Consider the following 14,711-nt stretch of genomic DNA (forward strand, 5'->3'; position numbering starts at 1 on the left):
ACTAAAAACCTACCAGGAGCGCACGTAACTGAATCTTTAATCTGTTTGGTTTTCATGGTGACCTGTTTAGGAAGGAAGAGAAAGCAGTTAATTTATAGATATGTTTTGTAAGATGGCTTAAAAGAAGACATCAAAGAAAACTGATCAAGACATAAAGAGTCCAGTGAATACCAATAACCAGAACTATTGATGGAGACCAGCTGCACATTTCCATCCCTATTCAGCTATTCCAAAAGCCCAATGTGCATGATATATAATTACAATAAATATTTTATTAAATAAACATGGACTCTGGTGTATGTCTTGCAAGCAAAACTGTGAACAATCCTCCCCAATGAGAAGCAGGGTGGGGCAGGATTGTGGACATGCCCTGAGCTGCTTAAAAGGAAGGATGGGGTATAAGTGTAACAAGTCACTCAACAAACAACCACAACACACTGGCTCTCTCTATATGCCAAAGGGCTCCAACTCCAATGAGAAAGAAAAAGAGCAAGATTTCTTATTTCACACAGATGACACTCATAAACTTGCTTTTAAAAAGGGGGGCAGCATCATGATGTGCATGAAATTGTATACTGTTTTTCAAAAATACATGTTAATCAGTGTTCTTTAAGATAAACTCTTATTTAAATAGAAAACAATTAACAGAAAACGTAAAACCAGCAATCAGTTTCTCTTCGTGGATCACTTCCCTAGACAATCTCTCCCTCAAATAATACTAATCTAACTATGTTTAACATAGATCTGGAGTCGTTTACACCTCATGCTAACAAAAGTTAAAAGGTAGTGTGTTTCTACTCATGAGCTCAAACTTAGACAGCCCAGTGGCAGTTAATCATTTCCCTATCTTCTCTTTGACATGTGGGATGTTTTTATAACTGCACCCCCTTTGCCTCACACTGCCAAGCACCACACTAATTAGAAAAGTGTGCTCCAATCTACCCACCTGGCTATTGTTGTTTTGCTGCCTACCTGGGCCTTTTTCATGCAGGCAGCAAATCCCCCATCAATCTGCTATTGCAACCTGAATATAAGAGATTAGTGACTGCAGAGGCAAAGCAGCATCAGTTTACATCCTCTTAGCCAAGCAAATGATATTATTTCATGTGAATGGAACCGGAGAGCTCTTTGCTGCCAGTTGAAAAACTTGCAGTGAAATAACCACATTAAAATAAATACCTAGGAGTCTGCTTTGCACACACACAGATTGTTTTCACAATTTTTAGCGTCCCTTTAAAAATAATGACCATGATCCCAAGGCACCTTTCACAAGTGCCTTAGAAGTTTTTGGTGGTAGCTGCTGCCTGTTATGACACCAGGAAAAGCTGCCTGAGAGACCCTGGTTCCATACAAACGCCAGGCGTTTTCTGCTCCTGTATTAGATTTGAGCACAATTTTCAGACTCTGGTAAGTCGTGTTGCGAGGGCTCTCAGTGGGATAACAGTGGCCCAATAAATATATATTCAGATGCATGTCTGTTGCCATCCTATTCATAGTTTCCAATTCAGGAGTGCTTATTTCTGACTGCATAGATTCAACCTGTAACAACGCATAAGCTTTAACAGAAGCTCCACGTTCCGTATCCACTACACCACACAGCCTGTGGCCATCCAGATGTGGATGGACTCCCAACTCCCATCGGCCCCAGTCAGTACCGGTATAGCCAGTTGTTGAGGAGCTCATATTGCTGGGGAAGCTTGAAAGAAGTGAGCCATTTGTTAACCAAACCAGGGAGAGCTCACCCATTGAATGGGGGGGAGGTTTTTAGGAGGGGTGGGGGGGAAGAATGTTCAATTATTTCTTCAAGTAGTAAGAGGGCAAGAATGAGAGCCAAAAATTCAACAAGGGGGAAACGGGTCAAAGAACAGATGTGTGGAGGCAGACGTGGGGTGCTGGTACAGGTAACCAGGTCAGCTGGCAGGAACTCTGATTAAAGAGAACTGAGAGGCAGCTTCCTTTTCATAATCGAAACGCTCGACAAAAACAAATCTAATTAATACCACAAGCCCAAACCAGGAAAGTAATTTAATAAATGCTGCATTATCTTTCCACTTACAAATAAAAATGTGATCCCATTATACTGATTGGTTTGAGAGGATTTTTGTTTTTGGTCCCGGCTTTGTTTTGAAAGGAGAGGTGAAGCGGCTTAGACGTTACACAGTTGCTTCAGATTCCAGAGACTATTTCTCACAATCGAGCTGACATGGTAAGTTGTGAGTTGAGGAGATCTAAGCTGACTTGGGGGGTTCTAATAAAGTGGTTGCCTGACTTATTTCACACTAAGGCACTGTAAAACTACTAAAACTAATAATCTTATTACGATTAGGCAGGGTACTTTTTTAAAAAAAATGCATACAAATTGAGAGAAGGTTCAGGAAAAGAAGAAAAGGGGAAAGAAAACACCTCACGTGACCGAACAAGGAGAACAGGCTCCAGTGCCACTGATGAAAAAATGTTTCAGAGTAAAATACTACTTCAGAAGCTAGAGAAGCTAATTACTTACTTCTTAAAATCCGAATACACCTCATTTTAAAACACTAACCAGCTTGAAAAAAGTAGTAGTGCAAATAAATTTGATTCCCATGCCTGTGCAATGAATCAGGAAAGGTTTGGGAAAGAAGGAAGGGGTACACAATGCATAGTTCATTTACGGATTTCACTACAGAAGTGGTATGATGGATTTCTGTATTTTAGAATTTCTGTTTTGTTGGAAGCCGCCCAGAGTGGCTGGGGGGTTGTTATTGTTGTTATTATTATTATTATTATTATTATTATTATTATTATTATTATTATTATTATTAGGGGGGAGAAGCACTGTAGCCAACATATTCCCGAATACTCTATTTTTCTATATGCACTACTAGTAGTAACCATTTTATTTATCTATAAGCCATAAACAAACAAGCAACAAATCTGGCTCTTAATTTCCTGGCAGCTAACACAAATAGAGAAAATCACAAGCCAACATAATTTTCTTCAGCCCAACACTAAAAAGCACACAAACTCACTTCATGTTAACGACCTTTTCCCCTGCAGCCAAACTCAAGACTGACATTGTTCATGAAGACCTTTATATAGATAACACCATATAGTGAACAATATCCTCTTTAACCAGGGCTTTTTTCCAGGGGGAACTCAGTGGAACTCAGTTCCAGCACCTCTCAGGTGGGGCACCACTGCCATCATAAGAGAATAAGGGAGGTATTCATGGAGAATTCGGGCACCTCTTTTTCCTAGAAAAACAGCACTGTCTATAACCATTTTGCAGTACAGTGTGTGCAGTAAGATTTTTTCCAATGGTGGACTGTTTACCCACAAGACTCATCTACCCCCCCCCCAAAAAAAAACCCCACACCCATAGCCCAGAAAAGTTTTATTATGTGATCTGCTGTCTGTAAATACAGCCTAAGATGGTGGGTGGTGGACAGTGAGAAAAGGCTGTAGCTCAGTGACACAGCATCTGCTTTGCATGCAGATGCCAGCATCTGCAGATAGGGCTGGGAGAGACCCCTGTCTGAAACCCTGGAGAGGTGCTTCTGGTCAGTGTATTTAATATGAAGCTAGACAGATCAATGGTCTGGCTCAGTGTGTGTGTGTGTGTGTGTGTGTGTGTGTGTGTGTGTGTGTGTGTGTGTGTACATATATATTTTTAATATATTTTTTAAAAAATGTTAAAACCATTAGAACATAGGCTTTTGTTGTCATGGCCAAATGCCATGATAGCTGAATGAGCTTCTTTACTTCCTCAGAGATCCTTACTTGGAGCTGTTGCTTGGCAACTGCCAACTTCCAGCAGTAGAAAACTGCTTCTATCATGGGCTGAGCAACTTTCAGTGGCTGACCTCCATTTCAGTTTCCTTAGAAATTTTTGGTGGTAGCTGCTGCCTGTTGTGACATCAGAAAAGGCTACCAGAGTGACCCTGGTTCCATGCATTTTCTGTTCCTGTACTAGATCTGGGCACAATTTTCAGACTCTTTGCTAAGTCACATTGAGAGGGCTCTCAGGGCTATAAAGTGGCATAACAGTAGCCCAATAGATATATATTCAGGTGCACAATATCACCAATTACCAGCCACTGGAGAGGGATCCTTACTACCATTGTGTACTGCCTGGGAGCTTCCTAAAGTCATCTGGCTGGCCATTGGTGTTTTTTTTTGGGGGGGGGGATGTCTAAATTCAATGGACTTTGGTTGTGTTCCAGTAAGGCAATTCTTAGATTATTATAGCTGATTTAACATAAGCCAGGTTGGGGGGGGGGGGGGAAGGGCTAAAGCCCAGTGACCGAGTAAGTGCTCTGCATAAGAAAGGTTCAAGGCATCTCCAGGGAGGCCTGAGACCCCCTGCCTGAAATCCTGGACGGCTGGTGCCTATCAGTGTCATAGATTCCATAGAAATGTAGTCCAACCCCCTGAAATGCAGGAATCTTCCCCACAGCCTACACCAGGTCAGCTCAAACCACCCACATTTTGGTTAACAAGACACACTGACCCATTGTGCCACAAGGCTTCAATAATACTGAACAAAAACAACAATATAAAAATAATAATTAATAGTAATAACAACACTGAACTAGATGGACCAGTGGACTTGCTATAAGGCAGCTTCCTATGTTCCTTCAAAATACCCTCGTCTTAATCATCCCTGGAAAGGCAAAGTGAACACAGTCACAAGTCTGCCACAAGGCTAGCAACTATAGTGGTTTGGACACATTTGACAGCTGCTCCTTGAAAATTTGGGTTGTATCTTGGGTTGTCTGCAACCTTCATGTTAGGCAGGCCTATTGTATACCCAACTACCCATGTTCTTAACGTTCAAACCACCAACTCTCAGGATCAGTACTAGTTTTTTCATCCTCAACCTCTGAGGAGACACACTTCCTTAAAGAACTTGTTGCATTGTGAGACACTGTCCCTAGTGGGACAGTGATCAATGCTACACAAAGTGGTTACGGAGGTCAGCTTCTTCTCCCAGCAATGGGATAATGTTCTTAATGCCCAGATGTGACAACAGCCAAGTACCATTGATGAGGTTCAACTAATTTTCATGCTCCTTCCCTGATGCCTCTGAACTAAGGAGAATTCAGGACTCAAGAACTACAACTCCTTAAGTCCATCTTAAACAACAGTGGATATTCCACCTCACAAAGTGCCAAATTTGTCATTTTACACATCACCATATTCTGTGTTAGGATGTAGGTCCATCATTTCGTGAGAGTGTGTGTGTGTGTGTGTGTGTGTGTGTGTGTGTGTGTGAGAGAGAGAGAGAGAGAGAGAGAGAGAGAGAGAGAGAGAGAGAAATCCCAAGCTTAATTAATGGTTACCACCTGTCTAAACACTATTAGCTGATCTGCATTTAGGGTTTTTTGAAAGGGGGGGTTGGCCCAACCAGAAATATTATCTTTACTTAAGTCTCACAAATGTCCTCTTCCAGCAAAGAGGGTTTACTATAAAGCCTAAAACTGGCATTGTTTTTCTGTTATCAGGTTACAGTAGCTTGAGTCTCTAAGCGCCAGAATCCCCATATAGCTGATCAGTTACAGCTGTTAATTGTGGAGCAGGGGGACCAGCTGACATCTGCTTCTTGCTTAGTTAGTTAATGGTTCACTTCCAGGTCCTAAAAGGATTGCAGCCTCTCTCAAAAGACAATGTTGGACCCCATCTATGTCTGGCTTCTACACTGCCTGTCTTGTTCTGGTTTGTCCATACAATGCAAATTCGAGTGAACTCACATCTGCCACTGATCGACCCAATTCATGAGCAATCTTTTCCCATCGACCAGGCGTCCCCCCTGGGAACTTAACCATACTTCTTGTCAGTTGGCTAAGGTCCTCTTCCGTCCATTCCGGTGCCTGTAAAACATTTGAAGAACATTCATTACACTAGGAGGGTTTGTCTGTGGCAGGAGGGGGTAGAGACACTGAGCACAAGACTAAAGCAAAGTAATCATGCAAAGGGTGTTCATTGCAAACACAATTATTTTATAGCTTGCTTAATACTTCCTACTCTTGTTTGTTGAAGAGAGGAACACATACCTGACAGGTCTAGTTTATTTATAATGATTTGGACACACATGCGTGTGCACACACACACACAAATTCTACAAATGCAACATGCTTAATAGTGTCAGATGCTTTAAGGTATTAACATGACAAACTTGTGCATAAAATCCATATCCCCAGGGAAGTGAATTTAGGAAAGACTCTGGATTTGTGGTTTTCTGATATCACACAATCCAATGCACTGTTGCATTTTTAATGGTGTAACAAATCTGCCTAGATTTTTCTCCAACAAGGAAAGGATTTGTGGAGGTGGTCATAGTACCACAGAAATGTAGAGTTGGAAGGGACCCCAAGGGTCATATAGTCCAACCCCTCGCAATGCAGGAATCTCAACTAAAGCATCCATGACAGATAGCCATCCAACGTCTGCTTAAATCTCTGGTGGTTAATCTGTTGGAAGCACCTGGAATGAATAGCTCCTGAGCATAGCACATTTAGGGGCAGGGTATCTGTTTCCAGAGAGACCAATGCACATGCTCCCTCAACTGCAAACCCAAACTCCAATTTCTTCTTTTTTTAAAATGACAAATCAAGCCCCCAAACCTTGAAGCAGGAGCGCAGGGGCTCTATATAGAGAAGCCTTAACATTCATTCACATGCAAGCAGCTGTTTCCACCTTCCCCTTTTTTCTCATCAGAAAAGCCATCTGCACCAGGCTTCCTCTGCACTGGCACGGGCAGCAAGCAACAGCTTCCCATTTCTATTTATTTCTAAAAAGAGCCCTTTATGACAAATACCTCCCCCTAATCACCATTTCCGATAATGAACAGGCAGGCACCAAGCAGTTTGCATTACAGAGCCATCAGCACAGAACAACATTCAGAGGTGAATGACCCCCGAGACCATCTCCACAGCTACGGCAAAGCTTCTCCCTGACACTAATCCTGCCTGTCATTCTCCCACTGTGCTCTAACCACGCTGACGTCCGCCTGCTCCACCACAAGCTTAAACGGGGCCCTTCCCTGACTTTTCACTGTCTCCCCCAATCAATGGCTCAAGCGTGCTCTTTTCACCATGTCCAAATGGCAGCTTCACTCCTAATCAGAGTGCCTTGCCCCTGTTTAACAGGCTTCCCAAAGGCTCTGCCATTTGCATTCATTTGCAAAGCAAACTACTTTTATTCACTTTGTCCTGCTATCAAGAATGCTCCCTGAAGCAGATAAATTGGCATAAATATACAGCCTGCCGCTTAAGAAGCAGTAAATAATAGCCAATAGTGGGAAGGATTTTATCAATCATCCCCTGTTTTGTGTCCGTGCATGCCTTTGTTCACCAAATGCTGAAAATCATATCTGTGCGACTTTTTCTACAACCATAATAATTCAGGACCGGCTGTGTGGGTGGGTGGAGACACAGACACACAGACTTATATATCAATAAGGATGTACTTTTTCTGGGGAGGAAGAAAGAAAGAAAGATGTACGTACACACACACACACACACACACACGGTGCAGTGGGAAAAGGGGGAAAAGTGCTTTGGATCAGGGAAAAGGGGGGCGGGCAGCCAATTTCCAGTGCAATAGAGCTTTCCGTTGCACCATGCTCCCCCCCCCCCCGGGAAAGAGGCACTTATAGATACTTAATGTAAAACTCACTACCCAAGTATCATGTGCTGTTGGCCAGGATCCAAAAAGCCCTTTCAGATGTTGTGCAATGGCTTATTGCGTACTTGGTGGGATTTTGAACATCCCACTGCTCTTGTAGCAATTTGCACTATATCGGGTTTGTGAAGCTGCTATAAGATTTGGCTGGGGGCAAGGAGAGGGGGAAGGGGTTGATGCTGTCAGAAAGAGAGACTCTGAAATCCTGCAGGGTCCCTTGAGCTAGGAATGTGGCTCTTGGATCTTGACCTATACCATTACCTGGGGAGTTGGCAGAAAGTATGTCAAGTGTGCTTGTTGCTATTCAGCATTTCTTCAAGCAGAGATTAGTGTTCTGAGAAGTCAGTGTAAAAACAAAAGAACGGGGAGAAACTGGTTCCCCCTTTTTTTCTTTCTATCAAAAGCTTTCAATACCACATAGCCAAACGTAAGTCTAATAGTGTGAAAGTCTGCAAAGCTTTTGAACAATCTGAAACGGTGGGGAGATAATAGGAAATGGAACAATTCCACAAATTCTCTTTCACATAGACAACATTTAAGAACACAAGAGACAGCTGCTTTGCAGTCTACTTTCCTAACACTAATAATTAACTGCCCATGATTACTTAAAACTAAGTGTATTCAAAAGAACACGCTGAATGAAAAATTCCCCACTTTGAATTCTCAGCACAAATATTGAGCAGACAAGACTTGTTGTTTTTTGTTAGATTTACCTTTCCAAGTAAAAAAGTTAAGTGACAAGCAGATCCACACTGTTAAAAATAAAGCTAGGTGGTACTATCTAAGGCCAGCATTTGAAGAACACATGAAGTCAGGGATAGGAATCCCATGGTTCTCCAGACATTGTTGGACTTCCAACTCCCCAGCCAAGGTCACAAGTGGTCAACAACTCTTAGAGGGACATAGCTGCCTGTCTCCACCTAAAGTGCTTCTCCACATACTTTGGAATCACACCAATTTCTCCTCTCACCTGCTGCTTATCACAGCGTGTAGGATGCCACTTCAGAGGGTCTCTGATTTACAGGGTTTGTACCCAACTAAGTTATATGCAGAGCAGACCCACTGAAATCAATGGATCTGCATCAGCCGAATTCCTTAGTTCCCGTTCGTCTACTTGGAACAGGACCTATTATGGGATACAACCCCTGGAGTGGCTTTTGTGGTATGTGAGAGGACCCTGGGAGGAGAGCCCCGCCACAAAAGCCCTGAGCATAAAAGCAGTCCCATGCGCTGAGCGCATAATAATTTAGAGAAAAGCCGTTCTCAGACAAAGTTCAGTCAGTGGCCTTGGGCAGTTCACTCTTCCCCCACCTCAGCTTCTCTCACAAGATTGTGGAGGAGGAGATAAAATGAGAGACAGAGAGATTGCAACTTTCCCTTGAACCCTTTAGATGCAGAGGCGGAGATGCACACATACCCAAAACATTAAACTTCCCGACTTCCTTCCTTACAAAAATGAATTCCTTCACTATCTGGAAGATACAATGCCAGGCCTAACATATATTATTTCTGAGCCCCAGAGGCTACAATCAACATACCAATAGTTAAGCAAAGCCCTCAATTTAAACTATAAGTTTCCATATTTTGAGAAGGGGAAAAGTTTCTTCCAAATCTTCAACATTTCCCCCAAAAGTTAAATCATTTCATTTAAGCCAACACTGCTAAATGGACTGGTCTGGCTATTTATGTGGGCTATCAATGGCTTAGGCTAAAAGATCACATTTGAATCAGGGGGCAGGAGACCTTTTAAAAGTCTGTGGACAAAAGAAACACATATGTTTATTAGAATGTTGCTGAAAGTATTAAGTAGAACCTTGACAGCTAGAATTTAGCTATGACTGAACTGGCATAATAAACATCTACAGCACTGACAACAGGGAAGGGCTGTAGAGAATCTGCTTTGCAAGTCTGCGGTTCAACCTTGGGCTTCTCCAGGTAGGGAACCCTCTCTCTTTAATTATGGAGAATCACTGCAAATCAATGTAGATGGAACAATGATGCTGACTCATTATAAAGCAGCAGCTTCTATGTTCCTAGAAGTAAAAGTGAAACACCTTGAAAAAAATCTGAAGAATTCGTTCTGAAATGAGCCGCTGAACTTTGTATATTTAAATTCATGTTCAAGTAAACTTTTCCGTATGTTGCTTTGATCATTTCTTACCAAAATAAATTCAGAAAGAAAGCTTGTCTTTTATGTTAATTGCTAAAAAAAACAGGCCTCCATAACCCTGGAAGCATACATATCCCCCTTCAATATACATAAACATGTACACACTCAAGCAGCTGCAGGTACACACACACACACACGAGCTTTTATTTTGTTCTTCTTAAGGGTTGGTGAATTTACAGCTCTTCCACAACAGTAAACGGTGTCTTTAAGATAACCCCCTGTGACTCCACTGCTATAAGCAGCTAGGAGGGTGGCAACACTGTGAATTTATTCTCCTTGTATTGCTCTGGAGCCAGAGTCAGATGAATGTGTAAGCATAAGCCTTTGCCACTTAAAACCATGTTTCTCCAATATTACTGAAACACTGGGCCAAAACTCATCTCTACAGTAGAGTGATAGAAGATGCCACATGGTGAGGGGACAGCTGTTGTGTCTACACAAGCATTCAGATTTTACATCAGAAAGACAGTGCTTTGGGATTAGCTCTCCACACTGAACACAACACACTCAAAAGAGGGGGGGGGCAAACGGAGACATGAGGAACCATTTTAAACCCAAAAATTAAAAACAGATTACTTTCACAGCTATTAATATTCATATCGGCTGGTCAAATAACATTTTAAAGAAATTTACTCAATGAGATTTTTTCATGCTGAATATAAGCTTTTAGCAGTTAACTGTTTTTTTGTGTGCTGTGCTCCCTGCTCTTATGGTTGCTCTAAATACCTTTTAAACACCATACACAAACATTTCAGATATTCCAAGAAAACAGCAAATATGTTTTAAAATTTCACACACTGCCCTCTTATAACCTGTCATTTACTAACAGGCTTACTACTGTGGGCAGCTGTAGTACAGCTGCATTTTAATAGAGAGGAAAGTGCTCTTGTTCCTGCGGTGACAATTTACCATTTTAAAAAAATTAATTGCACCACTATTTATTTATCCACACAAAAATTGACATTCTGCCTTTCTACTATATACCTGCCAGTTTATTTTTGCTCTCTCCAGTACAGCCTTCCCCAACCTGGTGCTCTTTTCGACTCCCATGTTTCTTGGAGCTGATGGGTGTTGTGGTTCAAAGCAGCTACAGCCATGTAAGATAATATTCCTGCCCATTCTAACTGTTCAAGCAGAGGTCATTGCAGGTGCCAAGAGGTGCCGGCTTGGTGACCCCTGCTCTATGCTTTGTGCTAAGATCAAGTTCTCTGCTCCTTAATTCTGGTGCCCACATAGCTTTCAGCTTTCTACAACCCCGATTTTGCCTTCTTCATCCCTATGTGGGACACAATGCCTCCTGTCCCTGGGCTTGGTGTGAGCTTTGCCTCCAGCCAGATATTCTGCTTCTGCTGATAGGAAACATTCCTTGCGTGGCCACCGGTTTCAATTGTCAAAAAAAAGTCTCTAGCCCCACTAGAAAGAAAGCTATGAAGCAAAAATGTGAAATGAGTCAGCCTGACAGCTGAAATCACTGAAATCACAAAGGAATGAAGTCAGAGTTGTGATTGATAAGTGATTGATTGGAGACCAGTCAACAGGAATTCCTGGAGGAGTCGTCGTCCCCATTTTTTTTGTCTTTTCCCCCTAGTCCTTGGAATCTCTGTAGTTTGCCCTTCCTTTTTTCCTAGTAATCAGGACACATCTTTCCAGTAGTGGGCTTGTCTGAGATCAGGTACTCCCTAGAAGTTATTCTATGCGAGTACAGTTGTACCTCGGTTTACGAACTTAATCAGTTCCGGAAGTCCGTTCTTAAACCAAAACCGTTCTTAAACCGAGGTGCTCTTTCCCTAATGAGGCCTCCCGCTGCCGGTGCCCTTCCACCATTCGGATTCCGTTCTTAGACCAAGGTAAAGTTCGCAAACCGGGACACTATTTTCAGTTTTGCGGAGTTTGTAAACCGAATCGTTCTTAAACCAGACTGTTCTTAAACTGAGGTACCACTGTACTACTATACAATGATTGTGGATGAATGTGAAAGAATCTCCCCTTCCACAAAAAGGCAAATGTGAAAACTTTGCAAAGAGTCTTAGGGATGTCTGCTGGTGTGCAGGAACTAAAGACCAAACACTCATAAGAATTCACTGTATAGTTAATTTACAGTTCAATGGAATACATGGAAGTCTCTGTGTTTAAAGGGATATCCTATGTTTTGGTTTTGGCTTAGCACTGGGGGTGGGGTGGGGAGACAAGGTTCTTGTGACTTTAACAACTGTATGGGAGGCAGAAATTCATCAGGTTAAGACTTTTTTTTTTTAGTATGGAAATACAATTATGCGGAAAGTTTCACAATGACTGTACAAACTCCATTGGGGTTCCAGAAATAAAATAAAATGTTCATTATGAAAACACCACCACCAGGATTATCCCAGACTAAGAAACATAAGAGGTCCAAAGTTGATACAAAATTCAAAAAATAAAAAGTTCGATTGATTTTTAAAATAAAATCTCCAATCTGAGTAAACCGCTAAACTTCACTTTGCTACTGTTTAAAAACCATCCACTCTGCTGACAGATGGTGCAGTGCATGGTTTTATTTACACTGCAGGCAGATGAATAAAATCCAGGAGGCCGAATGAGTAGGAGACCAAAGGAGGAAGGAGGCACAGGGCTATAATTGAGATTTCATAAGTAATCGTTTACATGTTTTTAATACACTGGAAATATGCATTAGAGAGTGTACTATTGTATATACACTTCTAACACGAGACAATAGTACCGTGTTTCTCATATTTTAAGGCATCCCTAAAAAATAAGGCATGCCAGTATTTTCATGACCTGGCGAAATATAAGGCATACCCCGAAAATAAGACGTACCAGTACCAGGTTGTGGTGGGAGCAGGTCTGTGCAAAATATGGTACCGTAAGAAAAGGAAGATGCCTCCTCGGAACCGGATGCCGCTGCCGCGTGGAGCTCCGTCCGAGTGGGAGCCAGCAAGAGCTGCAGCAGGAGCCTCAGTGCGAAGCCCGGCTAAGGTAGAGCCTCAGCGAAGGCTCAGCAGGAGCCGCGGCGGGCAAAGAAGAAAGGATCGGGACCCTGCTAAGCAGCTGGCAGGAGCTGGGTAAGCCCCAGCAGCCAGCAGGAGCCTTAGCGGGCAGCGCGTGAAGCCCGGGAGCTGGCTGGAGGCGCAGCTCAAAGCGCGCGATCGGTAAGCCCCAGCAGCCAGCAGGAGCCTTAGTGCGCAGCGCGCGAAGCCCGGGAGCTGGCTGCAGGCGCAGCTCAAAGCGCGCGATCAGTAAGCCCCAGCAGCCAGCAGGAGCCTTAGCGGGCAGCGCGCGAAGCCCGGGAGCTGGCTGGAGCTGCAGCTCAAAGCGCGCGATCTGATAAGCCCCGGCAGCCAGCAGGAGCCTTAGCGGGCAGCGCGCGAAGCCCGGGAGCTGGCTGGAGCTGCAGCTCAAAGCGCGCGATCTGATAAGCCCCGGCAGCCAGCAGGAGCCTTAGCGGGCAGCGCGCGAAGCCCGGGAGCTGGCTGGAGCCGCAGCTCAAAGCGCGCGATCTGATAAGCCCCGGCAGCCAGCAGGAGCCTTAGCGGGCATTGGGGGGGGGAGCGGCTGCCTTGTTGGTCCCTGCAGCTTCATTTCACAGGTAAAACCTCCTTTTAACGAAAGGCTTCACGGCCATCCCGTACCCGACAAGTTGGTCGTCCCTTCTTTCCCACGGCTGCTCTCCCCCGGGGTAGCTTTGAAATTGGCCCCGTGGCGTTTCAGTGCGGGAGTTTCTGTACAGCCGTCTCCCATAACCGCTAGTCCCCACAATGTCATATTCTCAGCATACACTACCAACAGTTGCTTAACAGAATTTTTCAAGAATGCACAGCTCCCATTTAAGCACCAATAGAAAGGTCAGATTTTTTTCAAAAGTGCTGAGCATGCAGCAGCTTCTTTTATGCCAGCTATCTAGTTGCACTGCCAGATAAATGCCCCCTTCTCCCTTCTCGCTTCTCGTATCAGGCATTTAGTGCTGCACTTAGTACCTGAAGGCACCCCCACAACGCTCCAACTTCCATCATTCCTCCAGCTCTAATCCTTGTCTTTTTCTGGACCCACAACTTGCCTTTTGCCCTGCTTACCTGTTCTAGTTCTCTGCCAAGCTATTGACTTATTTCTGTTGCTTGTTTTGCCTGCTCACCTGATTATGCAGGTCCGTGAGTTTAGGAAGAGGCTATAGCAAATTGGGAGAAAATAGGCTTTTCCATTCCTAAGGTCCTATGTTAAAGGGACCCCTGACCATTAGGTCCAGTCGTGACCGACTCTGGGGTTGTGCGCTCATCTCGCATTATTGGCTGAGGGAGCCGGCGTATAGCTTCCAGGTCATGTGGCCAGCATGACAAAGCCGCTTCTGGCAAACCATTTAATTGCATGCAATTGCTCCCCCTCAGTGTGCTTTTGCTTGGTGCAAAAGTACAATATTTATGCATGGTTGGTGCACGCTTTAATTGCATGCAATTGCTCCACCACCACTACCCCCAGTGTGCTTTTGCTTGGTGCAAAAGTACAATATTTATGCATGGTTGGTGCAAGCTGTAATTGCATGCACGAAAGTACCGTAAAAGTCTGCCATTTTACTCATCACTGTTTGTCTCTCTCCCCCAGCAACAATCCCCCAGACAAGATGAGTGGAAAAAGGAGGAGTTATTCTGTGGATTACAAGAAAAGAATTGTAGAGGACTCCAAGGGCAAGAATCTTGCGGCTTTCTGCCTGGAGAAGAAAATAGATATGCGACTGGTCCAAAAATGGCGGGCAGATTATGATAAACTCAGTCTACAGGTGCTCATGGGAAATTCAAAGAAGCGCAAGTGTGGTTCTGGACGGCAACCTTTACTTCCTGAGCTGGAAGACATGATCAGTGAGTGGATCGCTGACAGGAGAGCAAAGGCTTTG

General features: G+C 43.7%; 1 protein-coding gene across 1 annotated transcript in view; it reads right to left on the reverse strand.

The window, feature by feature from the left end:
* The window catches only part of DNAJC1 (DnaJ heat shock protein family (Hsp40) member C1), a 77,622-nt gene that overhangs the window by 2,469 nt on the left and 60,442 nt on the right, over positions 1-14,711 (reverse strand). Inside the window, exons 9-10 of the mRNA XM_035129311.2 lie at positions 5,730-5,849; positions 14-62 (exon numbers count right to left, since the gene is read on the reverse strand). Of these exons, the coding sequence (XP_034985202.1) occupies positions 14-62; positions 5,730-5,849 (169 nt within the window). The remainder of the gene's footprint in view (positions 1-13; positions 63-5,729; positions 5,850-14,711) is intronic.

This window comes from Zootoca vivipara, chromosome 12 (genome assembly GCF_963506605.1).
Source record: "Zootoca vivipara chromosome 12, rZooViv1.1, whole genome shotgun sequence".
Classification (NCBI taxonomy): Eukaryota; Metazoa; Chordata; class Lepidosauria; order Squamata; family Lacertidae; genus Zootoca; species Zootoca vivipara.